We start from the raw sequence: 25,757 nt of genomic DNA on the forward strand, positions 1-25,757 counted from the left end.
ATGATCACACCTGAGCTGGCTGCTACTGTAGGCGTTGCGGGTCATAACCGGGCTGGGGGGCTAGGTTTAGGGTTAGGGGTTAGTGTTAGGGTTTGGGTTTAGGGTTAAGGTTAGGTTTAGGGGTTAGGGGTTAAGGGTTAGGGGTTAAGGTTAGGGTTAGGTTTAGGGGTTAAGGGTTAGGGTTAAGGTTAGTGTTAGGTTTAGGGGTTAGGGTTAAGGTGTTAGGTTTAGGGGTTAAGGTTAGTGTTAGGTTTAGGGGTTAGGGTTAAGGTGTTAGGTTTAGGGGTTAAGGTTAGTCTTAGGTTTAGGGGTTAGGGTTAAAGTTAGTGTTAGGTTTAGGGGTTAGGGTTAAGGTTAGTGTTAGGTTTAGGGGTTAGGGTTAAGGTGTTAGGTTTAGGGGTTAGGGTTAAGGTGTTAGGTTTAGGGGTTAGGGTTAAGGTGTTAGGTTTAGGGGTTAGGGTTAAGGTGTTAGGTTTAGGGGTTAGGGTTAAGGTGTTAGGTTTAGGGGTTAGGGTTAAGGTGTTAGGTTTAGGGGTTAGGGTTAAGGTGTTAGGTTTAGGGGTTAGGGTTAAGGTGTTAGGTTTAGGGGTTAAGGTTAGTGTTAGGTTTAGGGGTTAGGGTTAAGGTGTTAGGTTTAGGGGTTAAGGTTAGTGTCAGGTTTAGGGGTTAGGGTTAAAGTTAGTGTTAGGTTTAGGGGTTAGGGTTAAGGTTAGTGTTAGGTTTAGGGGTTAGGGTTAAGGTGTTAGGTTTAGGGGTTAGGGTTAAGGTGTTAGGTTTAGGGGTTAGGGTTAAGGTGTTAGGTTTAGGGGTTAGGGTTAAGGTGTTAGGTTTAGGGGCTAGGGTTAAGGTGTTAGGTTTAGGGGTTAGGGTTAAGGTGTTAGGTTTAGGGGTTAGGGTTAAGGTGTTAGGTTTAGGGGTTAGGGTTAAGGTGTTAGGTTTAGGGGTTAGGGTTAAGGTGTTAGGTTTAGGGGTTAGGGTTAAGGTGTTAGGGTTAGGGGTTAGGGTTAAGGTGTTAGGTTTAGGGGTTAGGGTTAAGGTGTTAGGGTTAGGGGTTAGGGTTAAGGTGTTAGGTTTAGGGGTTAGGGTTAAAGTTAGTGTTAGGTTTAGGGGTCGGGGTTAGGGTTAAGGTGATCACACCTGAGCTGGCTGCTGCTGTAGGCGTTGCGGGTCATAACCGGGCTGGGGGGCTAGGTTTAGGGTTAGGGGTTAGTGTTAGGGTTTGGGTTTAGGGTTAAGGTTAGGTTTAGGGGTTAGGGGTTAAGGGTTAGGGGTTAAGGTTAGGGTTAGGTTTAGGGGTTAGGGGTTAAGGGTTAGGGTTAAGGTTAGTGTTAGGTTTAGGGGTTAGGGTTAAGGTGTTAGGTTTAGGGGTTAAGGTTAGTGTTAGGTTTAGGGGTTAGGGTTAAAGTTAGTGTTAGGTTTAGGGGTTAGGGTTAAGGTTAGTGTTAGGTTTAGGGGTTAGGGTTAAGGTGTTAGGTTTAGGGGTTAGGGTTAAGGTGTTAGGTTTAGGGGTTAGGGTTAAGGTGTTAGGTTTAGGGGTTAGGGTTAAGGTGTTAGGTTTAGGGGCTAGGGTTAAGGTGTTAGGTTTAGGGGTTAGGGTTAAGGTGTTAGGTTTAGGGGTTAGGGTTAAGGTGTTAGGTTTAGGGGTTAGGGTTAAGGTGTTAGGTTTAGGGGTTAGGGTTAAGGTGTTAGGTTTAGGGGTTAGGGTTAAGGTGTTAGGGTTAGGGGTTAGGGTTAAGGTGTTAGGTTTAGGGGTTAGGGTTAAAGTTAGTGTTAGGTTTAGGGGTTAGGGGTCGGGGTTAGGGTTAAGGTGATCACACCTGAGCTGGCTGCTGCTGTAGGCGTTGCGGGTCAGAACCGGGGTGGGGGGCATGCTGCCAGGACCTCTGGGAGGTCTGGGAAGAGTTTTATAGGGACTACTGCGGGTGGAGGACACCTCGCCTGGGTTCTGGTGGTAGTAGGAAGCCTCTCGACCTTCAGAAGCTAATCTAAGAGGGTGGGGTAGGAGGAGAGGAGAAAAGAAGGGGATGTGAGGAAAGGAAAGAGGCTGCAAACGAGGCATCATCCCTTCATTCCCAGACGCCAACGGCCCCCGAAAACCACGTGAAACACGTCACGCGATTGTCCTGGTGGTAAAACAGTGTCTGGTTTCGTTTCCCACCTGCTTCGGCTCTTGTCCCCTGGTCCTTGTTTCTCCAGGACGTAGTCCGCTCCCAGCGGCCGCATCGGACTCAGGGGGGGGGAACCTTGCACCGACCGGGATCGTGGCCTCACGCTGATACTGTCAGAGTCACCTGGACACAAAGTCAGCCCAACGTCAGCGCCATGAGGCCCACAGGAAGCCCCTACTAACGGGAAGTGTGACTGGGATGCTCACCGTCGTCCAATGGGAGGCTGGCCAGCGAGCTGCAGTCTGAACGCACCAGCTCATCTGGAGAGAGAGTTCACCGTCAACACGGCGCCGTGATTACCCACAAGCACCGGCAACCTGCGCCCTACCTGCTATGAGGACCGAGGCCCGCTGGGTGGGCCTCTTCCCCTTCTGCACGCGGTAGCGGTTCATCTCGTCCTCCATCTGCTGGAGGCGGTGCATGGCGTCCACACAGTTCCTCCTCCTCTTTTTCTTCACTGTTTTGCAAAGTTCGGGCTCATTCGCCAGCTTCTTCGCCGCCTCCACGATTTTCTGCTGCAGGGCAAATCTGCTCTCCAGGTTCCTGAGGAAGGGATCCTGCAACACGCAGCAGCACATCCCAGAAAGCAACAAGCACACCAATAAGAGCACGTTCACTATTAACTCACTAACACGTGTGAAAATTCAAGATGAATCTGATGAAGACTGAAGACAATTGATGTTAAATTTCAAAGGGAACTACAGCCGTGAGTTTAGTGTGGTCATTTCTTCAGCATCAGAAGAACGTGTTGGACCATCTTAAGGTGAGTGTCTGATCCTCGTGATGGAGGAGCCTCCAGTGGGGCCCCCAGAGGAACCGCTAAAGGGCCAGCGTGGCCCGTTAGCGGTTCCTCTGGGGGTTCCTCTGGGGGCGTCAAGCATCGCTTTGAGAAGTTCCAAACGCATCCTTCAACATGACGCTGACAGCTCTGTGGACGTTTGAACACGCACCTCGTTGTAGGGGAAAAGCTCGTCCAATCTGAAAGAAGTGCCCACTCGTCGTCTCACCGGGGGGGGTCTTTCACCTGACGAGAGGGGGTACTCCTTGGGCAGCTTACCAGTGAGCTCCTGAACGTGGAAAACATGGACGCCATCAATCACCAGCGCCCCCACCTTCAGAAGACGCTTTAATGATGCAGCAGATCCATAAACCGGCTTCTCACCGCCTCCCTCAGGCAGATCCTCCTCAGCTCTTTGGTTTTCTTCAGCAGAATATCCTGGATCTCCTGCTCCTTCTTCCTCAGCTCTGACAGCTTCTCCTTCTTCTGCTCTTCACTCATTTCAGAGTCTGCAGAACCTGGAGGAGGAACGTTCTCACTGCCGGCACCCAATGATCAAATGTCACCGTCTGCGATGCTGACCCGCCAGTAGGATACCACCCGTCAGTAGGATACCACCCGTCAGTAGGATACCACCCTTCATTAGGATACCACCCTTCATTAGGATACCACCCGCCAGTAGGATACCACCCGTCAGTAGGATACCACCCGTCAGTAGGATACCACCCGCCAGTAGGATACCACCCGTCAGTAGGATACCACCCGTCAGTAGGATACCACCCTTCACTAGGATACCACCCTTCAGTAGGATACCACCCTTCACTAGGATACCACCCTTCAGTAGGATACCACCCTTCATTAGGATACCACCCACCAGTAGGATACCACCCGTTAGTAGGATACCACCCGCCAGTAGGATACCACCCGCCAGTAGGATACCACCCGTCAGTAGGATACCACCCTTCATTAGGATACCACCCTTCATTAGGATACCACCCACCAGTAGGATACCACCCGTTAGTAGGATACCACCCGTCAGTAGGATACCACCATTCCGTCAGTAGGATACCACCCGTCAGTAGGATACCACCCGTCAGTAGGACACCACCCTTCATTAGGATACCACCCTTCAGTAGGATACCACCCGTTAGTAGGATACCACCCGTCAGTAGGATACCACCCGTCAGTAGGATACCACCATTCCGTCAGTAGGATACCACCCTTCAGAAGGATACCACCCTTCAGTAGGATACCACCCTTCAGTAGGATACCACCCTTCAGTAGAATACCACCCTTCAGTAGAATACCACCCGTTAGTAGGATACCACCCGTCAGTAGGATACCACCCGTCAATAGGATACCACCCGTCAGTAGGATACCACCCTTCATTAGGATACCACCCTTCAGTAGGATACCACCCGTCAGTAGGATACCACCCGTCAGTAGGATACCACCCGTCAGTAGCATACCACCCGTCAGTAGGATGCCACCCTTCATTAGGATGCCACCCTTCAGTAGGATACCACCCGTCAGTAGGATACCACCCTTCAGTAGAATACCACCCGTTAGTGGGATACCACCCGTCAGTAGGATACCACCATTCCGTCAGTAGGATACCACCCGCCAGTAGGATACCACCCGTCAGTAGGATACCACCCGTCAGTAGGACACCACCCTTCATTAGGATACCACCCGTCAGTAGGATACCACCCGTCAGTAGGATACCACCCTTCACTAGGATACCACCCTTCAGTAGGATACCACCCTTCATTAGGATACCACCCACCAGTAGGATACCACCCGTTAGTAGGATACCACCCGCCAGTAGGATACCACCCGCCAGTAGGATACCACCCGCCAGTAGGATACCACCCGTCAGTAGGATACCACCCTTCATTAGGATACCACCCTTCATTAGGATACCACCCACCAGTAGGATACCACCCGTTAGTAGGATACGACCCGTCAGTAGGATACCACCATTCCGTCAGTAGGATACCACCCGTCAGTAGGATACCACCCGTCAGTAGGACACCACCCTTCATTAGGATACCACCCTTCAGTAGGATACCACCCGTTAGTAGGATACCACCCGTCAGTAGGATACCACCCGTCAGTAGGATACCACCATTCCGTCAGTAGGATACCACCCTTCAGAAGGATACCACCCTTCAGTAGGATACCACCCTTCAGTAGGACACCACCCTTCATTAGGATACCACCCTTCAGTAGGATACCACCCGTTAGTAGGATACCACCCGTCAGTAGGATACCACCCGTTAGTAGGATACCACCATTCCGTCAGTAGGATACCACCCTTCAGAAGGATACCACCCTTCAGTAGGATACCACCCTTCAGTAGGATACCACCCTTCAGTAGAATACCACCCTTCAGTAGAATACCACCCGTTAGTAGGATACCACCCGTCAGTAGGATACCACCCGTCAGTAGGATACCACCCGTCAGTAGGATACCACCCGTCAGTAGGATACCACCCTTCATTAGGATACCACCCGTCAGTAGGATACCACCCGTCAGTAGGATACCACCCGTCAGTAGGATACCACCCGTCAGTAGGATACCACCCGTCAGTAGGATGCCACCCTTCATTAGGATACCACCCTTCAGTAGGATACCACCCGTCAGTAGGATACCACCCTTCAGTAGAATACCACCCGTTAGTGAGATACCACCCGTCAGTAGGATACCACCATTCCGTCAGTAGGATACCACCCGCCAGTAGGATACCACCCGTCAGTAGGATACCACCCGTCAGTAGCACACCACCCTTCATTAGGATACCACCCTTCAGTAGAATACCACCCGTTAGTAGGATACCACCCTTCAGTAGGATACCACCATTCCGTCAGTAGGATACCATCCGCCAGTAGGATACCACCCGTCAGTAGGATACCACCCGTCAGTAGGATACCACCCTTCATTAGGATACCACCCTTCATTAGGATACCACCCTTCAGTAGGATACCACCCTTCATTAGGATACCACCCTTCAGTAGGATACCACCCTTCAGTAGGATACCACCCGTTAGTAGGATACCACCCGTCAGTAGAATACCACCCGTCAGTAGGATACCACCCGTCAGTAGGATACCACCCTTCATTAGGATACCACCCTTCAGTAGAATACCACCCGTTAGTAGGATACCACCCGTCAGTAGGATACCACCATTCCGTCAGTAGGATACCACCATTCCGTCAGTAGGATACCACCCTTCAGAAGGATACCACCCGTCAGTAGGATACCACCCGTCAGTAGGATACCACCCTTCATTAGGATACCACCCTTCAGTAGAATACCACCCGTTAGTAGGATACCACCCGTCAGTAGGATACCACCATTCCGTCAGTAGGATACCACCATTCCGTCAGTAGGATACCACCCTTCAGAAGGATACCACCCTTCAGTAGGATACCACCCGTCAGTAGGATACCACCCTTCAGTAGGATACCACCCGTCAGTAGTATACCACCCTTCAGTAGGATACCACCATTCCGTCAGTAGGATACCACCCTTCAGTAGGATACCACCCTTCAGTAGGATACCACCCTTCATTAGGATACCACCCTTCAGTAGGATACCACCCTTCATTAGGATACCACCCTTCAGTAGGATACCACCCTTCAGTAGGATACCACCCGGTTCAGCAGGATGCCACCCGTTAGTAGGATACCACCCATCAGTAGGATACCACCCGTCAGTAGGATACTACCCTTCATTAGGATACCACCCTTCAGTAGGATGCCCCCCTATGTAGGATACCACCCGCCAGTAGGATACCACCCTTCAGTAGGATACCACCCTTCAGTAGGATGCCACCCTTCAGTAGGATGCCACCCGTTAGTAGGATACCACCCGTCAGTAGGATACCAGCCGTCAGTAGGATACCACCCTTCAGTAGGATACCACCCTTCAGTAGGATGCCAACCGTCAGTAGGATACCACCCTTCAGTAGGATACCACCCTTCAGTAGGACACCACCCTTCAGTAGGATGCCAACCGTCAGTAGGATACCACCCTTCAGTAGGATACCACCTTCAGTAGGATACCACCCTTCATTAGGATACCACCCTTCAGTAGGATGCCCCCCTATGTAGGATACCACCCGCCAGTAGGATACCACCAGTCAGTAGGATACCACCCGTCAGTAGAATACCACCTGTCATCCATCCATCCGTCATCCATCATCCACACATCCATCATCCGTCCATCATTAATCCATCCAATGGTTGTACGAACCAGTCGACACCAGGCTCCCATTACTGGCTGTGATGAAGTTCTTCTTCAGACCAGCGTCTCCCAGTCTGTTCATCTTTGCTCCTCCGTGTTCCGTCAGGTCCGTGGCCATTTCCTCTGAACTTCTTGTTCCTAATTTAGCCTAAAAGAATGGAGGAGGGGATTAGCGGCTGGATTAAAGGCCAATCCAGAGCGATGAAGGTGAACACACACTCACTTTGCTTTGTTTCCTGTCCAGGTAGAACTGGTGCTGACTGATGGCCATGACCCAAATGGTTTTAATCAGCGAATGGCTGGCGTACCAGGTGTGGATGAGTAGGCCCGTCTGGCCAAAGGTGCGTTTGGTTACCGCTCTCCTGTTGCAAAAAGAAGCGCACCCCATTACACACAGCATGTTGACTGACCTGAGCTATTGGAACAACTGACTGATCTCCAACGAAACGTGTGAGAATCACGTGTGAAGCTCACCTGTGTGGATCATTCACCTCTACCGCAAATTTCTTCTCCCGAAAATACAAGTTCTCCAGTTGTTTCCACTGGTACAGCTGGGACAAGAAGACATTCTAGATCAGGAGAACGTGCTTATAAAACAATCCAGATCAAGGGAACGCTTTTACAGTACAAGACATTCTAGATCAGGAGAACATGTCTGTCCGTGGAACATTCAATCCCAGAGATCCACGACGCCACATCTAGAGCAGCTGTGTGCCCGCCTGCTTTAAGCACAGCTAAGACCTGAACCGTCAATAGTCCGAGTCGTCTGACACGCCAAGACTGCAACAACCCAGCATGAAGAATGACACAAAGGATAATGGGACGGCGAGTCACCGCTGCATCACGTCTCATCAGGGTTTCAGGTGCTCAGGTAGGAACAACTAGTCTGGTCAGTGAGTCACGGAGCGTCTGGACATGAGCTCCCACAGAACCACGTCTGACGTGGAAACTTTAAGACGCACACAGAGACAAACATCACAGGAAGGCCAGAAAAACTCAGTTTAAAGGTGGACTGACAACCGAGAACGACGCACCAATTGGTGAATGTTGTTAGAACCAACCTCGGTCTCCGTGCAGTGGTCAGGAGTCTGAGCGGTCAGGAGTCTGAGCGGTCAGGAGTCTGAGCGGTCAGGAGTCTGAGCGGTCAGGAGTCTGAGCGGTCAGGAGTCTGGTCTTACCGGGCTGAGAGACGTTCACCTCGTTCCTCGTCATAACCTCCTCCCTGAGCTCTGCTGTCAACACAACCACATTCTGGGTTTGTTCTCCTGTCAGCTCCTAACGTGTCTCCTCAGGTATTCTAACAGGATACCCTCCACCCCCACCTGTCCAGCCCCCTTCACTTTGACATCACCGTTCACTCCTCACTTGCACAATCATGATCTGCAGCAGAAGGATTGCGACACATCAAGCGGTTGCCAGGATTGAACAGGGAGAATGTCCCGGTAAAGGAACGGCAGTCGTTTTGAACGTTACTCTGTCGACCGACGCTCCACGGAACTCAGCTAGACAAGAAGTTCACTCACAACGTTGCGTCTCCCGAAGGAGACGCTCTAGAAGAGAGGCTCTAGAGGAGACCCTCTAGAGGAGACCCTCTAGAGGAGACGCACTTCAGCTACTACCATGAAGGCTCACACAGGAATGTGGGAATTACTGTCAAGACAACACACGCCGATGGTCATAGCAGACAGCAGTACAGACAGAGACGCTCCTCAGTACAGATGGACGCTCTTCAGTACAGACGGACGCTCTTCAGTACAGATGGACGCTCTTCAGTACAGACGGACGCTCCTCAGTACAGACGGACGCTCTTCGGTACAGACGGACGCTCTTCAGTACAGACGGACGCTCTTCAGTACAGACGGACGATCTCCAGTACATACGGACACTCTTCAGTACAGACGGATGCTCTTCAGTACAGATGCTCTTCAGTACAGACGGACGCTCTTCAGTACAGACGATCTTCAGTATGTGCAGACGCTCTTCAGTACAGACGGACGCTCCTCAGTACAGACGGACGCTCTTCAGTACAGACGGACGCTCTTCAGTACAGACGGACGCTCTTCAGTACAGACGGACGCTCTTCAGTACAGACGGACGCTCTTCAGTACAGACGGACGATCTCCAGTACATACGGATACTCTTCAGTACAGACGGACGCTCTTCAGTACAGATGCTCTTCAGTACAGACGGACGCTCGTCAGTACAGACGATCTTCAGTATGTGCAGACGCTCTTCAGTACAGACGGACGCTCTTCAGTACAGACGCTCTTCAGTACATACAGACGCTCTTCAGTACAGACGGACGCTCTTCAGTACAGACGGACGCTCTTCAGTACAGACGGACGATCTTCAGTACGTACAGACACTCTTCAGTACAGACGGACGCTCTTCAGTACGTACAGACGCTCTTCAGTACAGACGGACGATCTTCAGTACGTACAGACGCTCTTCAGTACAGACGGACGATCTTCAGTACGTACAGACACTCTTCAGTACAGACAGACGCTCTTCACTACAGACGGACAATCTTCAGTACGTACAGACGCTCTTCAGTACAGACGGACGCTCTTCAGTCCAGACGGACGCTCTTCAGTACAGACGGACGCTCTTCAGTACAGACGGACGCTCTTCAGTACAGACGGACGATCTTCAGTACAGACGGACGCTCTTCAGTACAGACGGACGCTCTTCAGTACGTACAGACGCTCTTCAGTACAGACGGACGCTCTTCGGTACAGACGGACGATCTTCAGTACATACAGACGCTCTTCAGTACAGACGGACGCTCTTCAGTACAGACAGACGCTCTCCAGTACAGACGGACGCTCTTCAGTACAGACGGACGCTCTTAAGTACAGACGGACGATCTTCAGTACGTACAGACGCTCTTCAGTACAGACGGACGCTCTTCAGTACAGACGGACGCTCTTCAGTACAGACAGACGTTCTCCAGTACAGACGGACGATCTTCAGTACGTACAGACGCTCTTCAGTACAGACGGACGCTCTTCAGTACAGACGGACGATCTTCAGTACGTACAGACGCTCTTCAGTACAGACGGACGCTCTTCAGTACAGACGGACGCTCTTCAGTACAGACGGATGCTCTTCAGTACAGACGCTCTTCAGTACAGACGGACGCTCTTCAGTACAGATGCTCTTCAGTACAGACGGACGCTCTTCAGTACAGACGATCTTCAGTATGTGCAGACGCTCTTCAGTACAGACGGACGCTCTTCAGTACAGACGCTCTTCAGTACAGACGGACGCTCTTCAGTACATACAGACGCTCTTCAGTACAGACGGACGCTCTTCAGTACAGACGATATTCAGTATGTACAGACGCTCTTCAGCACAGATGGACGCTCTTCAGTACAGACGGACGCTCTTCAGTACAGACGGACGCTCTTCAGTACAGACGGACGATCTTCAGTACGTACAGACGCTCTTCAGTACAGACGGACGCTCTTCAGTACAGACGGACGCTCTTCAGTACAGACGGACGCTCTTCAGTACAGACGGACGCTCTTCAGTACAGACGGACGATCTTCAGTACAGACGGACGCTCTTCAGTACAGACGGACACTCTTCAGCTCAGGTATTCATGTCTGGTCTGGTTTGCTGCCGTTGGGTGGTGGAGCTGGAGCGTGAAATGGGGCTGGTGATTCACCGGTTGCGTGCCACGGCAGCAGTCCTCACACACACACACACACACACACACACACACACACACACACCCTGTGAGCGCTAGTAGCTGCCATGCTAGCTGCAACCTTGCTAACAGAAGCCCTGCTAGCTGCAGCCCTGCTAGCAGCAGCCATGCTTGTAGTTGCCATGCTAGCAGCTGCCATGCTAGCAGCAGCCATGCTAGCCATAGCCCTGCTAGCTGCAGCCTTGCTAGCAGCAGCCATGACAGTCGCTGCCATGCTAGCAGCAGCCATGCTAGCTGCAGCCCTGCTAGCAGCAGCCATGCTAGCCGCAGACCTGCTAGCAGCAGCCAGGCTAGTAGCTTCCATGCTAGCAGCAGCCCTGCTAGCAGCAGCCATGCTAGGAGGCGTTTACCTTGCGAGGCTTCAGCTTGTCCTGCAGGTCGTACTGGCCGATGCCCTTATAGCTGATCCCGAGCCACCAGGGGATCCCTTGTTTGTCCTGTGGGGCAAGAACACAGCTGGAGCGTCCACTGAGCTCAGGGGCAACACTCAGGGGCAATTCTCAGGTTTAACCAACAGAAGTGAGACCCACCTTAACTTCATAGTAATGTACCCCATAGGTAGGCAACGACTCCACCAACGTCAAGTACCTGCAACACACACCATGTTCATTAAATGTACCAGCTGTGTGTGTGTGTGTGTGTGTGTGTGTGTGTGTGTGTGTGTGTGTGTGTGTGTGTGTGTGTGTGTGTGTGTGTGTGTGTGTGTGTGGTTTGTCATGAGTGGTGGTGTGTTAACCGGTGGTGTTAACCAGTGGTGTGAACTAGTTGTGTGAACCTGGGCGTGTCCAACACTCACTGCATGATGGCCTGTCCTCTGGAGACTCCTCTCAGCTGCTTGTAGAACCCGATCACTCGATCCTCACTGTGAACAAGAACAAAGGTCTTCAGTAGGACACACAGTAAAGGAAGTCTTCAGTAGGACACACACTACAGGAAGTCTTCAGTAGGACACACACTACAGGAAGTCTTCAGTAGGACACACACTACAGGAAGTCTTCAGTAGGACACACACTACAGGAAGTCTGTCTGTTCCAAAACAACATGAGATGAACGTCCAAAACATTTTCTTATCTCCACTCCTTGTTTTATATCGTCTTTTTTCACCACAGGCTAAATCCATGGAATACATCGTCCTGTTTCACCAGCTAGCTTAGCTAAAACACAGCTAGCTGAATACATCCGTGTTGTCTAGAAGTCTGTCAGCTAGCATGACATGTCGTCACACGCTGAGGTTCAACACGGATACTGTTGTTGTGAGCGTCATACCTGATGTCTTCAGCTACAGGTATCAGGAAGTGGAGCGTGTGGGGACTTAGGGAAAGCATCAAACAAAACACGCTAACACACATCCCAACACGCTAACATTGGTACTGACACTGACCTCATTAACATATAGAAACGGGAGGAAACCTAAAGGTCAGTCATTATGTGTGTAAATATGGAGTCTGTTGGCCTGAACCGGCCAACGCTAATGTTGACCAAACAACAACATGTTAGCGTAGCGTACCAGTATGCTAGTGATGAGACGCTAATGTTGACCCAAACATCAACGTGTTAGCGTAGCGTACCAGTATGCTAGCGATGGGTGCTCCTTCAGGACCTTGGTGGGCAGAGTCGGGAGTTTCTTTAGGTCAGATCTGGTGTTTTCATCACTGAAACAGAAAGACGCTGAGACAGCAGTTCTGGAATGACAGGGCAAAACCTCCATCCTTCCATCATCCATCCACCATCAACCATCCATCTATCAGTCATCCATCCATTCCTTTATGTATTTTTTTAATTAAAGAATTTATTTATTAATGTATTTCCTTATGTATTTATTTGTGTATTTCTTTATGTATTAATGTGTTTATTAGAGACATTGTAATTCTCTTAGACAGCATTGATCTATTCTCCACCAGTGAAGTCAGGAACCTGGGAGTGATTTCTGATCAACATCTGTCCTCTGGTTCTCATCAGTCTGTATCCCAGACAGACTTCTTTCACTGGAGAAATATTGTTAAAGTTAGAAATTTCTTATCCTTTAAAGACGCAGAGAAAACCATTCATGTCTTTGTTACTTCTAGATTGGATTACTGCTATTCCTTATTATGGGCTGTTGTAGCTCCTCTAGTAGGACTCTACAGTTAGTTCAGAATGCAGCTGGAGGAGAGAACACATCTCTCCTGTCCTAGCGTCACTTCATCGGCTCCAGATTCATCATAGAATACAATTCAAACTCCTCATGATCACATGAAGCTCTCCACTGTAAGGCTCCGTCTGACATGGAGATCTGATTCAGGTCTATCACCCCCCCCACCCCCCCCAGGGCCCTTCCATCAGAGGAGGCAGGATTTCTGGTGACCCGTCGGGTTTTTAAGAGTAGAACAGGGGGCAGAAGCTTCAGCTATCTGCCCCTCTACTCTGGAACGACCTCCCAGCCTCGGTCTGGGGGGGGGGGGGGGACTCCCTTAGTTTATGTAAGAGTAGACTAAAAACCCTCCTCTTTGATAGAGTCTACAATTAGAAATAACACCCCCACTAGATATGCTGCTGTAGGCCTAGGCTGCTGGGGGTGTTTTTCTCCGTCCCCCCGTTGAAGGGAGAGACTCTGGAGCTTCTGTCACTTCTGTCTTCATCTTTATGCTCCTAGAATTTATTATTACTGTTAAATCACTCTGTCTGCACGATGCTGCTGCTGTCTCTGGTCTCTGTTCCACGGGTGGAGAACGGGGATGGAAGACAGGATACCCAAAGGCCTGGAAACCCCCCCAATTCAGAAACGGATCACTGTGGACATTAAACTCAAACTGGCCTATCTGCCACTCTCTCTCTCTCTGTCTCTGTCCCCAATGTATTTCTCTTTCCCACCCAAAAGGTCAAGGTGGATGACCCCCCCTCCAGAGTCTGGGACCTGCCCGGAGTTTCTTCCTCAATGAGGCAGTTTTTCCCTCCCACTGTCGCTTATGCTGCTCTGGAGGGCTTTGTTGGCTTTCTGTCTGTAAAGCGCTTTGAAATGTCTGCAGATGTCATGAAGCGCTATATAAATAAGAGTTGATTGATTGATTGATTGATTGATTGATTGATTGATTCTGGATCTCTTTAGCTGCAGATGAATCACATGAGTCACACCAGGCGTTTGGAAAAGGGGGAGCAAACAGGTTTAATGGAATAAATGATTTCATAAAAATAAAAGGAGTATATGAAACCGAATTATTCAGTTTTTTGCCAATTTATTGTCAATAGTAATAATCAAGTTTTATTTATATAGCACTTAATCACATCAACAGACACTTCAAAGCGCTTTAACAGACAGAGAAACCCGACTGAACCCTCCAGAACATCAGAGACAGTGGTGGGAAAAACTCCTTTGTTGAGGAAGAAACTCTGGACAGGACCCAGACTCTTTTGGAGGCCATCCACCTCGACCGGTTGGGTGGAAAAGAAATAAAATGAAGATCAGGACAGGGTCAGAGAGAGAGAGACAGAGAGAGAGACAGACAGTCCAGATAGAGACAGTATCTCTATGGTTACAGATAGACCAGATAGAGTCAGTGTCTCTATGGTTACAGATAGACCAGATAGAGTCAGTGTCTTTATGGTTATAGATAGACCAGATAGAGACAGTATCTTTATGGTTACAGATAGACCAGATAGAGTCAGTGTCTTTATGGTTATAGTTAGACCAGATAGAGTCAGTGTCTTTATGGTTATAGTTAGACCAGATAGAGTCAGTGTCTTTATGGTTATAAATAGACCAGATAGAGTCAGTGTCTTTATGGTTATAGATAGACCAGATAGAGTCAGTGTCTCTATGGTTATAGATAGACCAGATAGAGTCAGTGTCTCTATGGTTATAGATAGACCAGATAGAGTCAGTGTCTCTATGGTTATAGATAGACCAGATAGAGTCAGTGTCTCTATGGTTATAGATAGACCAGATAGAGTCAGTGTCTTTATGGTTATAGATAGACCAGATAGAGTCAGTGTCTTTATGGTTATAGATAGACCAGATAGAGTCAGTGTCTTTATGGTTATAGATAGACCAGATAGAGTCAGTGTCTTTATGGTTATAGATAGACCAGATAGAGTCAGTGTCTTTATGGTTATAGTTAGACCAGATAGAGTCAGTGTCTTTATGGTTATAGTTAGACCAGATAGAGTCAGTGTCTTTATGGTTACAGATAGACCAGATAGAGTCAGTGTCTTTATTGTTATAGATAGACCAGATAGAGTCAGTGTCTTTATGGTTATAGATAGACCAGATAGAGTCAGTGTCTTTATGGTTACAGATAGACCAGATAGAGTCAGTGTCTTTATGGTTATAGTTAGACCAGATAGAGTCAGTGTCTTTATGGTTATAGTTAGACCAGATAGAGTCAGTGTCTTTATGGTTATAAATAGACCAGATAGAGTCAGTGTCTTTATGGTTATAAATAGACCAGATAGAGTCAGTGTCTTTATGGTTATAGATAGACCAGATAGAGTCAGTGTCTTTATGGTTATAGATAGACCAGATAGAGTCAGTGTCTCTATGGTTATAGATAGACCAGATAGAGTCAGTGTCTCTATGGTTATAGATAGACCAGATAGAGTCAGTGTCTCTATGGTTACAGATAGACCAGATAGAGTCAGTGTCTTTATGGTTATAGTTAGACCAGATAGAGTCAGTGTCTTTATGGTTATAGTTAGACCAGATAGAGTCAGTGTCTTTATGGTTATAAATAGACCAGATAGGGTCAGTGTCTTTATGGTTATAGATAGACCAGATAGAGTCAGTGTCTTTATGGTTATAGATAGACCAGATAGAGTCAGTGTCTTTATGGTTATAGATAGACCAGACAGAGTCAGTGTCTCTATGGTTATAGATAGACCAGATAGAGTCAGTGTCTCTGTGGTTATAGATAGACCAGATAGAGTCAGTGTCTCTATGGTTATAGATAGACCAGATAGAGTCAGTGTCTTTATGGTTATAGATAGACCAGATAGAGTCAGTGTCTTTATGGTTATAGATAGACCAGATAGAGTCAGTGTCTTTATGGTTATAGATAGACCAGATAGAGTCAGTGTCTCTATGGTTATAGATAGACCAGATAGAGTCAGTGTCTCTCTGGTTAGAGTGAGACCATTGGGGTTGTTGTCTTCAGTACATTGTCCCCATCATGTACTTGGTAAATTCAAGGCACAATAATAACACTAACAGAATGGAGCCTAAAATGTTTGCCTCAGTATTGACTCAGGGTTGACTCAGTATTGACTCCTCAGTGCTGCTTTTACCTCTCCTCCCCTGCTGCTGCGGTGGTCTTACCTGGTGTAGTCCCCGTTGGCCTCCTGGTGATGAAGAACACACTTCATCACACACAGGCTGTAAAGGGTTTCAGACTTTAATGGGACGAGCAGCACTCACCTGCAGAGCGCTGGCGGCTAACCTGAAGACGTTCTCGCTTTCCACCTCTATCATTTCCTGGGAAACAAAAGGGAAAAAGTCACCGAGGAAGAATTCCCAGGTCCACACAGAGAATCTGTGACGTGATGTTCTCCAGTGACCTCCCCATGTAAAATGAAGGAGACTGCCCTGCAGTGAAGGTTCGGAGACGTGTGTCACTGAGTAGGAACAAACCCGCCATCGCCTCAACCCACAGAACAACAGAACAAGTGCTTACGTTGTAGACAGCAGACTTAGCATTCAGGAAGAACAGCTCCACCGTGACGACGTCCTTCAGTTGCGTGATGTTCTCCACGTAGAACCTGTGACCGGTAGAAAACACCACGAAAAGCTCGGACTGACGTCTCTATTTCTGCATGTCATTTCTTTTCTTTAGTAACCAGTGGAGACAAAGACACACTGGTCAGAAGTGACTACAGACACTTTAACAGTTATTAAAGTAACGCCCCCTGCTGGAGACCTGCTGATTTGAAAAACAAAACTTGATCTCACCTGACCAGGAAGTTGAGGGCAACAGGGCCGGACTTTTTACAGAAGTCATGTTCCAGAGCTCTGCGGTCCATCTGGAGCCACTTCCGCTGGCCGCTGCAGGACAGACGGGCGTGAAAAACCAGAGCGCACAGAATAAACCTCTGAGAGACACGAGCTGAAACATTTACTAACGTTTCATCAAGATAGGCCAGTCCGAAGAATTCCTTCTCCTTCAGGTTGAAGTGGGACGAAACCAAGTCCAGGAGTTCATACGACAGCAGCTTAGGCTGTGGAGGACGACGAAGGGTTAACTCAGATCCAAATATTAGCTGAAGGAGTACATTCATTCTGTTTCCTTAATCACACACACACACACACACACACACACACACACACACACACACACACACACACACACACACACACACACACACACACACACACATACATACTTTTGTACATAGAAAGCTACTCTATTAAGATGAAGTCAATTCTATTCTATTCTTCTCTATTCTAGTCTACTATACTCTATTCTACTCTATTCTAATGTACTCAATTCTATTCTACTCTATTCTACTCTATCCATCCATCCATCTTCCTCCTCTTATCCAGGGTCGGGTCGCGGGGGCAGCAGCTTAAGTAGGAAGCCCAGACTTCCCTCTCCCTAGCCACTTCGTCCAGCTCCTCCGGGAGAATCCCAAGGCGTTCCAAGGCCAGCTGGGAGACATAGTCTCTCCAGCGTGTCCTGGGTCGTCCCCGGGGCCTCCTCCCAGTAGGACGTGCCCGGAACACCTCACCAGGGAGGCATCCAGGAGGCATCCTAACCAGATGCCCGAGCCACCTCATCTGGCTCCTCTCGATGTGGAGGAGCAGCAGCTCGACTCTGAGTCCCTCCCGGATGACCGAACTCCTCACCCTATCTCTAAGGGGGAGCCCGGACACCCTGAGGAGGAAACTAATTTCGGCCGCTTGTATCCGGGATCTTGTTCTTTCGGTCACGACCCACAGCTCGTGACCATAGGTGAGGGCAGGAACGTAGATCGACCGGTAAATCGAGAGCTTTGCCTTTCGGCTCAGCTCCTTCTTCACCACGACGGACCGATACAGAGTCCGCATCACTGCAGACGCTGCACCGATCCGCCTGTCGATCTCCCGTTCCATTGTACCCTCACTCGTGAACGAGACCCCGAGATACTTGAACTCCTCCACTTGGGGCAGGATCTCATCCCCAACCTGGAGAGGGCACTCCACCCTTTTCTGACTGAGGACCATGGTCTCAGATTTGGAGGTGCTGATTCTCATCCCAACCACTTCACACTCGGCTGCGAACCGCTCCAGTGAGAGTTGGAGATCACGGCTTGATGAAGCCAACAGCACCACGTCGTCTGCAAAAAGCAGAGACGCGATACTGAGGCCACCAAACCGGACACCCTCAACGCCTTGGCTGCGCCTAGAAATTCTGTCCATAAAAGTTATGAACAGAATCGGTGACAAAGGGCAGCCTTGTCAGAGTCCAACCCTCACTGGAAACGAATCCGACTTACTGCCGGCAACGCGGACCAAACTCTGACATCGGTCGTACAGGGACCGAACAGTCCTTATCAAGGGGTCCGGTACCCCATACTCCCGAAGCACCCCCCACAGAACCCCCTGAGGAACACAGTCGAACGCCTTCTTCAAGTCCACAAAACACATGTAGACTGGTTGGGCGAACTCCCATGCCCCCTCAAGGACCCTGTGGAGGGTGTAGAGCTGGTCCACTGTTCCACGGCCAGGACGAAAACCACACTGCTCCTCCTGAATCCGAGATTCGACTTCCCGACGGACCCTCCTCTCCAGAACCCCTGAATAGACCTTGCCGGGGAGGCTGAGGAGTGTGATCCCCCTGTAGTTGGAACACACCCTCCGGTCCCCCTTCTTAAAAAGGGGGACCACCACCCCAGTCTGCCAATCCAGAGGCACTGTCCCTGATGTCCATGCAATGTTGTAGAGGCGTGTCAACCAGGACAGCCCCAGGACAGCCTTTAGGAACTCCGGGCATCCGGATCTCATCAACCCCCGGGGCCCCGCCACCGAGGAGCTTTTTAACTACCTCGGTGACCTCAACCCCAGAGATAGGAGAGCCCGCCTCAGAGAACCCAGACTCTGCTTCCTCATGGGAAGGCGTGTCTGCGGGATTGAGGAGGTGCTCGAAGTATTCTCCTCACCGAGTCACAACGTCCTGAGTTGAGGTCAGCAGTGCCCCATCCCCACCAATACAGTGTTGATGCTGCACTGCTTCCCCCTCCTACTCTATTCTACTCTATTCTATTCTATTCTACTCTACTCTACTCTACTCTACTCTATTCTTCTCCAGTCTGACGCGTTTCTACCTGAACCAGCAGCTCCAGCTTCCTGTCGTCCAGCAGCTGCACCTGGAACAATCTTCCGTCAGTCATCTGCAGGGACAAGAGTATTCAGGTCAGGGCGATACCCACTGGTGTGTCACAGCGGTGTGTCGTGACTCCACACACACACTGGTGTGTCACAGTGGTGTGTCGTGACTCCACACACACACTCGTGTGTCACAGCGGTGTGTCGTGACTCCACACACACTCATGTGTCACAGCGGTGTGTCGTGACTCCAATCACACTGGTGTGTCACAGCGGTGTGTCGTGACTCCACACACACTCGTGTGTCACAGCGGTGTGTCGTGACTCCACACACACACTGGTGTGTCACAGCGGTGTGTCGTGACTCCACACACACACTGGTGTGTCACAGCGGTGTGTCGTGACTCCACACGCCCACTGGTGTGTCACAGCGGTGTGTCGTGACTCCACACGCCCACTGGTGTGTCACAGCGGTGTGTCATGACTCCAGACACACTCGTGTGTCACAGCGGTGTGTCGTGACTCCACACGCCCACCGGTGTGTCACAGCGGTGTGTCGTGACTCCACACGCCCACCGGTGTGTCACAGCGGTTTGTCGTGACTCCACACGCCCACCGGTGTGTCACAGCGGTGTGTCGTGACTCCACACGCACACCGGTGTGTCACAGCGGTGTGTCGTGACTCCACACCCCCACCGGTGTGTCACAGCGGTGTGTCGTGACTCCACACACACACTGGTGTGTCACAGCGGTGTGTCATGACTCCACACACATACTCGTGTGTCACAGCGGTGTGTCGTGACTCCACACACATACTCGTGTGTCACAGCGGTGTGTCGTGACTCCAGACACACTCGTGTGTCACAGCGGTGTGTCGTGACTCCAGACACACACTGGTGTGTCACAGCGGTGTGTCGTGACTCCACACACACTCGTGTGTCACAGCGGTGTGTCGTGACTCCACACACACACTGGTGTGTCACAGCGGTGTGTCGTGACTCCACACACACACTGGTGTGTCACAGCGGTGTGTCGTGACTCCACACGCCCACTGGTGTGTCACAGCGGTGTGTCGTGACTCCACACGCCCACTGGTGTGTCACAGCGGTGTGTCATGACTCCAGACACACTCGTGTGTCACAGCGGTGTGTCGTGACTCCACACGCCCACCGGTGTGTCACAGCGGTGTGTCGGGACTCCACACGCCCACCGGTGTGTCACAGCGGTTTGTCGTGACTCCACACGCCCACCGGTGTGTCACAGCGGTGTGTCGTGACTCCACACGCACACCGGTGTGTCACAGCGGTGTGTCGTGACTCCACACGCCCACCGGTGTGTCACAGCGGTGTGTCGTGAATCCACACACATACTCGTGTGTCACAGCGGTGTGTCGTGACTCCAGACACACTCGTGTGTCACAGCGGTGTGTCGTGACTCCACACGCCCACCGGTGTGTCACAGCGGTGTGTCGGGACTCCACACGCCCACCGGTGTGTCACAGCGGTTTGTCGTGACTCCACACGCCCACCGGTGTGTCACAGCGGTGTGTCGTGACTCCACACGCACACCGGTGTGTCACAGCGGTGTGTCGTGACTCCACACGCCCACCGGTGTGTCACAGCGGTGTGTCGTGAATCCACACACACACTGGTGTGTCACAGCAGTGTGTCATGACTCCACACACATACTCGTGTGTCACAGCGGTGTGTCGTGACTCCACACGCCCACCGGTGTGTCACAGCGGTGTGTCGTGACTCCACACGCCCACCGGTGTGTCACAGCAGTGTGTCGTGACTCCACACGCACACTGGTGTGTCACAGCAATGTGTCATGACTCCAGACACACTCGTGTGTCACAGCGGTGTGTCGTGACTCCACACGCCCACCGGTGTGTCACAGCGGTGTGTCGTGACTCCACACACACACTGGTGTGTCACAGCGGTGTGTCATGACTCCACACACATACTCGTGTGTCACAGCGGTGTGTCGTGACTCCAGACACACTCGTGTGTCACAGCGGTGTGTCGTGACTCCAGACACACTGGTGTATCACAGGGGTGTGTCGTGACTCCAGACACACACTGGTGTGTCACAGCGGCGTGTCGTGACTCCACACACACACTGGTGTGTCACAGCGGTGTGTCGTGACTCCAGACACACTCGTGTGTCACAGCGGTGTGTCGTGACTCCAGACACACTCGTGTGTCACAGCGGTGTGTCGTGACTCCAGACACACACTGGTGTGTCACAGCGGCGTGTCGTGACTCCACACACACACTCGTGTGTCACAGCGGTGTGTCGTGACTCCACACACACATTCGTGTGCCACAGCGGTGTGTCGTGACTCTAGACACACACTGGTGTGTCACAGCGGTGTGTCGTGACTCTAGACACACACTGGTGTGTCACAGCGGTGTGTCGTGACTCTAACCCATCCCTGACCGCTGCTCGAGGTTGCTGCGTCCCGACACCAACAGCGGGGGTCGCGTTAGGGGTCACTGAAAGGAGGTTGTGGTGCAAAGTCACCGAGATGTTCCTGACGCCCCTTCGGTTTGGGTGACGTCACAGTACGAGAGAACCCCCCCGACCCCAAGCACCGGCACCACATGTCTCGTCCTAACACACTTGATAGGACGAGACAAACCACACTGAATGGGGGGGCAGCCACATGTCTGTCACTAAGCAACCACAGACTTCTTTTCATGACGTCTGATTGGAGCTGCTGCTCCTGACAGTCACTGAGGTGGGCGTGGTTTTCGATATGACCTCATCCTGGTGACATCACACCACTTCATCCTCTGATGGGAACAGATGAGTTCATGCCGGCAGCACAGCGACCGGCCACTAGATGGCGCAGGGGCTGCATGAGGGCAGACCAGCCATGATTCTGAGGCAAGCGCCACTGGGGGGTTTCCAGAACACGTGATCAGTAAACAACCACGTGATCAATAAGGATGAGAGCCACATTCAACTGTAGGGACCCCCCCCCCCAGGCAGAACAGATGAAATGGAGAGATGTTCAGGAATGGACACGATCAGTCACATGACAGCAACAGGAAGCTGACAGGTAAGACAAGCCTAACCCTAAGCCGCTTCATGACGTGCTTCATGACACCCTTATGATGCGCTTCATGACACCCTTATGATGCGCTTCATGACACCCTTATGATGCGCTTCATGACTCAGGTCACCTGATGCTCCGTGAGCGGCTCAGGATGCTGAACCGGCTCGGGACTGCAGTTCATTCAAAAAAAAGCCATTTTTCTGATTCTCCAGCCGATCACTGAGCAAACCTTTTAAATCTCCCACAGAGGGGGTTAGGGGTTAGGGTTAGGTAAGGGGGTTAGAGTTAGGTTGGGTTAGGGTTAGGGTAACTCCTGTTGACAGAGCGTCGTGTTGAGGGTTCTAACCTAACCCTCACAGGAACCCTCACCCCTAACCCTTAACCTAACCCCAACCTAACCTCTAACCTAACCTTAAACTAACCCCAACTTAACCCTAACCCTTGAACCCTAACCCCTTACCTAACCCTAACCTAACCCCTAACCCTGACCCTAACCTCTAACCCTCACCTAACCCTAACCTTACCCTAACCCCTACCCCTAACTGTAACCCTAAACCCTAACTTCTAAACCCAACCTTAACCTCTATCCCTGACCTAACCCTAACCTTTACCTTAACCCAACCCTAACCTAACCCTAACCTCTAAACCCAACCTGAACCCTAACCCTTAACCCTCACAGGAACAGTGATGACTGGTGAGACTCTCCAGGGAGTTGTTCCAAACTTCCCGTGTTAAAGGTTTATTATTCATCTTCTAGTCTTGATTCTTTATCCACAGAACAAAGAGATGTTATAAGAGGAAGGTCTGCCCCCCCCACACCCCCAACTGGAGTTTCTGATTAAATGTCCAGGCTGCAGCGCCTCTGATCAGGTTCCCTTTCTGTACATTATTGATGAAGCTGGTCTCACACAGAACTACACGTCTGTGGACGCTCCCACAGCGTGTTCCCGTGTGCGAGAACACGTCTAGAGAGTAGTGCTGACCCGAGAGCCAACCACAGCATGTTGGTTCAAGTGTGAGAGACCAGAGAGCCGATGGTGCACCACTGAAGACCAGAGCTGATGGTGCACCACTGAAGACCAGAGCTGACGGTGCACCACTGAAGACCAGAGCTGATGGTGCACCACTGAAGACCAGAGCCGATGGTGCACCACTGAAGACCAGAGAGCCGATGGTGCACCACTGAAGACCAGAGCTGATGGTGCACCACTGAAGACCAGAGCTGATGGTGCACCACTGAAGACCAGAGCCGATGGTGCACCACTGAAGACCAGAGCTGATGGTGCACCACTGAAGACCAGAGCTGATGGTGCACCACTGAAGACCAGAGCTGATGGTGCACCACTGAAGACCAGAGCTGATGGTGCACCACTGAAGACCAGAGCTGATGGTGCACCACTGAAGACCAGAGAGGCTCCGCAGATGACCCTGAGGACCAATGAGGTCACAGACCAGACGCTGCTCTGGACCTCCAGCAGGTCATCCTGTCAGAGGATGCAGGACGCCACCAGGATTAGCCTCGTCTCAGGCTGTGACTTGTAGCCACCGAGGCTACGTTAGCATCATCGCTGCGTTAGCATCGTCGCTAATGAGAACCGGTCATGAACAAACAAGCCAGCTCAGATATTGAAGAACATTAACAGACCGAGTCCAGACGTGGAGACACAGCTACACAGCTGGGGGGGTTCTTCTGCACAGCTCTGGGACGGAGCTCTGAGTCACCAGTGTGAACAGAACCAACGTGATCTGGAGTCTCCTCCTGGTGGAACAGCTCTGTGACTCCATGAGTCAAAGATCACCTGATGTTCTAGACGCTGACTCAGCAGCCCATCGCTGGTCTGCTGCACCAAACTTCTGAGTCAGGGAGGCTTTGACTCCTCTGGGGAGGCTTTGACTCCTTCAGGGAGGCTTTGACTCCTCCAGGGGGCTTTGACTCCTCCACAGAGGCTTTTATTCCTCCAGGTGGCTTTGACTCCTCCACAGAGGCTTTGACTCCTCCAGGTGGCTTTGACTCCTCCACAGAGGCTTTGACTCCTCCAGGTGGCTTTGACTCCTCCACAGAGGCTTTGACTCCTCCAGGTGGCTTTGACTCCTCCACAGAGGCTTTGACTCCTCCAGAGGCTTTGACTCCTCCACAGAGGCTTTGACTCCTCCAGAGGCTTTGGGGGGCCAGTGTCTCAGCGGTAGAGCGGTGGTCCTCTAACCAGAGGTTGTCGGTTTGACCCCCCCCCCCCTCCAGCCATCCCTGGAGTGTGAGCTGACAGTGGGAGGAGTCAGCTCACCTCCCGGCCACTGCCCAGGCACCTTTGAGCAAGGCACTGCCCCCCCACAAGCTGCTCATTTGGGGGGGCACCCAAAAGTCGCTGCCAGTCAATCTGCCCCCCCTCCTCACTTGCCTTCAGGCCCCCAGTGTGTGTTTGTTGTGTCTAACACATACATGCCTGTATTGGGGGGCATTATCTGACACGCATACATGTGTCACACACACACACACACACACACACACACACACACACACACACACACACACACACACACACACACACACACACACTCCGGTCACCAATAGAAACACTTCTACATTATTTCTATATTACAAAATTAAAAAACGCCCCCCCCCCCAACCATCCACTAGACCCTAACTAACCCCCCCTCCGGAGACACATCTCGTGGTTGGGGGGGTTCCGAAGAGCCTCCGGTCTCCATCCCATCAGGCCGGGAGAACAATGAACCCGTTCTGTCCGGGGGGGGGGTTACACCTGACGAGACGCGTGTCAGATAAAGGCCCCTCCCTCCTCGTTTCCGTGGACAAACTGCGTTAAACCCGCTGCGGTGAACCCAAACGCTCCCGGTGCTGTTGTCCTTTTCATTCACACGTTTTCCGGTTGACGCGGCTTCGCTTTGTCTCCGGTCACCGGAGCCGGTGGCCCGGGGGACCGGGGGACCGGGGGTCCGGGGGACCGGCTCCATCCGGTCCACAGCGGTGCCGCTTACCTTCGCGTCCTTCGATGCCGCCGAGCTGCCGGTCAGACGCGGGCCGAGTCCGGTGTCGGTTCCGCCGGGCGGCGCTCCGCGTTCATCCTCCGGTCCGCTGCGGCGCAGGAGCCGCTCAGCAGCCTCACCCAGCGGCTGTCAGGAGCGGGGCCCCCCCGCTGCTCCACAGCTCCTCCCCCCGGCCGGAGGCTCACCAGCAGCTGCCGCCCTCACGCTCAGCCCCCCCGTCATGACGCGCTGCGTCCGGTTCTACCGGAGAGGAGCGTGAACCAATCACAGCAGAGCGATCCGAACACGTGATGTGTCTCTAGTCAGCTGAACCAATCACAGCAGGGTTCTCATCAGCTGCAAAGAAAGAAAATTAAAGATCTGTGTGTGTGTGTGTGTGTGTGTGTGTGTGTGTGTGTGTGTGTGTGTGTGTGTGTGTGTGTGTGTGTGTGTGTGTGTGTGTGTGTGTGTGTGTGTGTGTGTGTGTACATAGAGCTGTTTTTCCTAAGATAAACAGACTGACTGCAATAAACA

The 25,757-nt window shown here is 51.4% G+C and overlaps 1 protein-coding gene across 3 annotated transcripts in view; it reads right to left on the minus strand.

Moving 5' to 3' along the window:
• The window catches only part of LOC137605081 (FERM domain-containing protein 4B-like), a 32,753-nt gene extending 7,321 nt beyond the window's left edge, over nt 1-25,432 (minus strand). The window contains exons 1-20 of one of the 3 annotated variants that reach the window (XM_068329484.1): nt 25,236-25,432; nt 19,177-19,242; nt 16,997-17,091; nt 16,826-16,918; nt 16,551-16,635; nt 16,295-16,351; nt 16,196-16,218; nt 12,477-12,560; nt 11,705-11,770; nt 11,439-11,496; nt 11,259-11,345; nt 7,671-7,747; nt 7,420-7,558; nt 7,206-7,344; nt 3,331-3,464; nt 3,119-3,235; nt 2,497-2,725; nt 2,375-2,428; nt 2,159-2,291; nt 1,818-1,985 (exon numbers count right to left, since the gene is read on the minus strand). In XM_068329484.1, coding sequence (XP_068185585.1) covers nt 1,818-1,985; nt 2,159-2,291; nt 2,375-2,428; nt 2,497-2,725; nt 3,119-3,235; nt 3,331-3,464; nt 7,206-7,344; nt 7,420-7,558; nt 7,671-7,747; nt 11,259-11,345; nt 11,439-11,496; nt 11,705-11,770; nt 12,477-12,560; nt 16,196-16,218; nt 16,295-16,351; nt 16,551-16,635; nt 16,826-16,918; nt 16,997-17,091; nt 19,177-19,242 — 1,904 coding nt within the window. In that variant the 5' untranslated portion in view covers nt 25,236-25,432. The remainder of the gene's footprint in view (nt 1-1,817; nt 1,986-2,158; nt 2,292-2,374; nt 2,429-2,496; nt 2,726-3,118; nt 3,236-3,330; nt 3,465-7,205; nt 7,345-7,419; nt 7,559-7,670; nt 7,748-11,258; nt 11,346-11,438; nt 11,497-11,704; nt 11,771-12,476; nt 12,561-16,195; nt 16,219-16,294; nt 16,352-16,550; nt 16,636-16,825; nt 16,919-16,996; nt 17,092-19,176; nt 19,243-25,235) is intronic. The other 2 variants (XM_068329494.1, XM_068329502.1) reach the window with 2 other exon arrangements.
• Nucleotides 25,433-25,757: the final 325 nt, after the last annotated feature.

The sequence above is a fragment of the Antennarius striatus genome, chromosome 2, assembly GCF_040054535.1.
Source record: "Antennarius striatus isolate MH-2024 chromosome 2, ASM4005453v1, whole genome shotgun sequence".
NCBI classification, from domain to species: Eukaryota; Metazoa; Chordata; class Actinopteri; order Lophiiformes; family Antennariidae; genus Antennarius; species Antennarius striatus.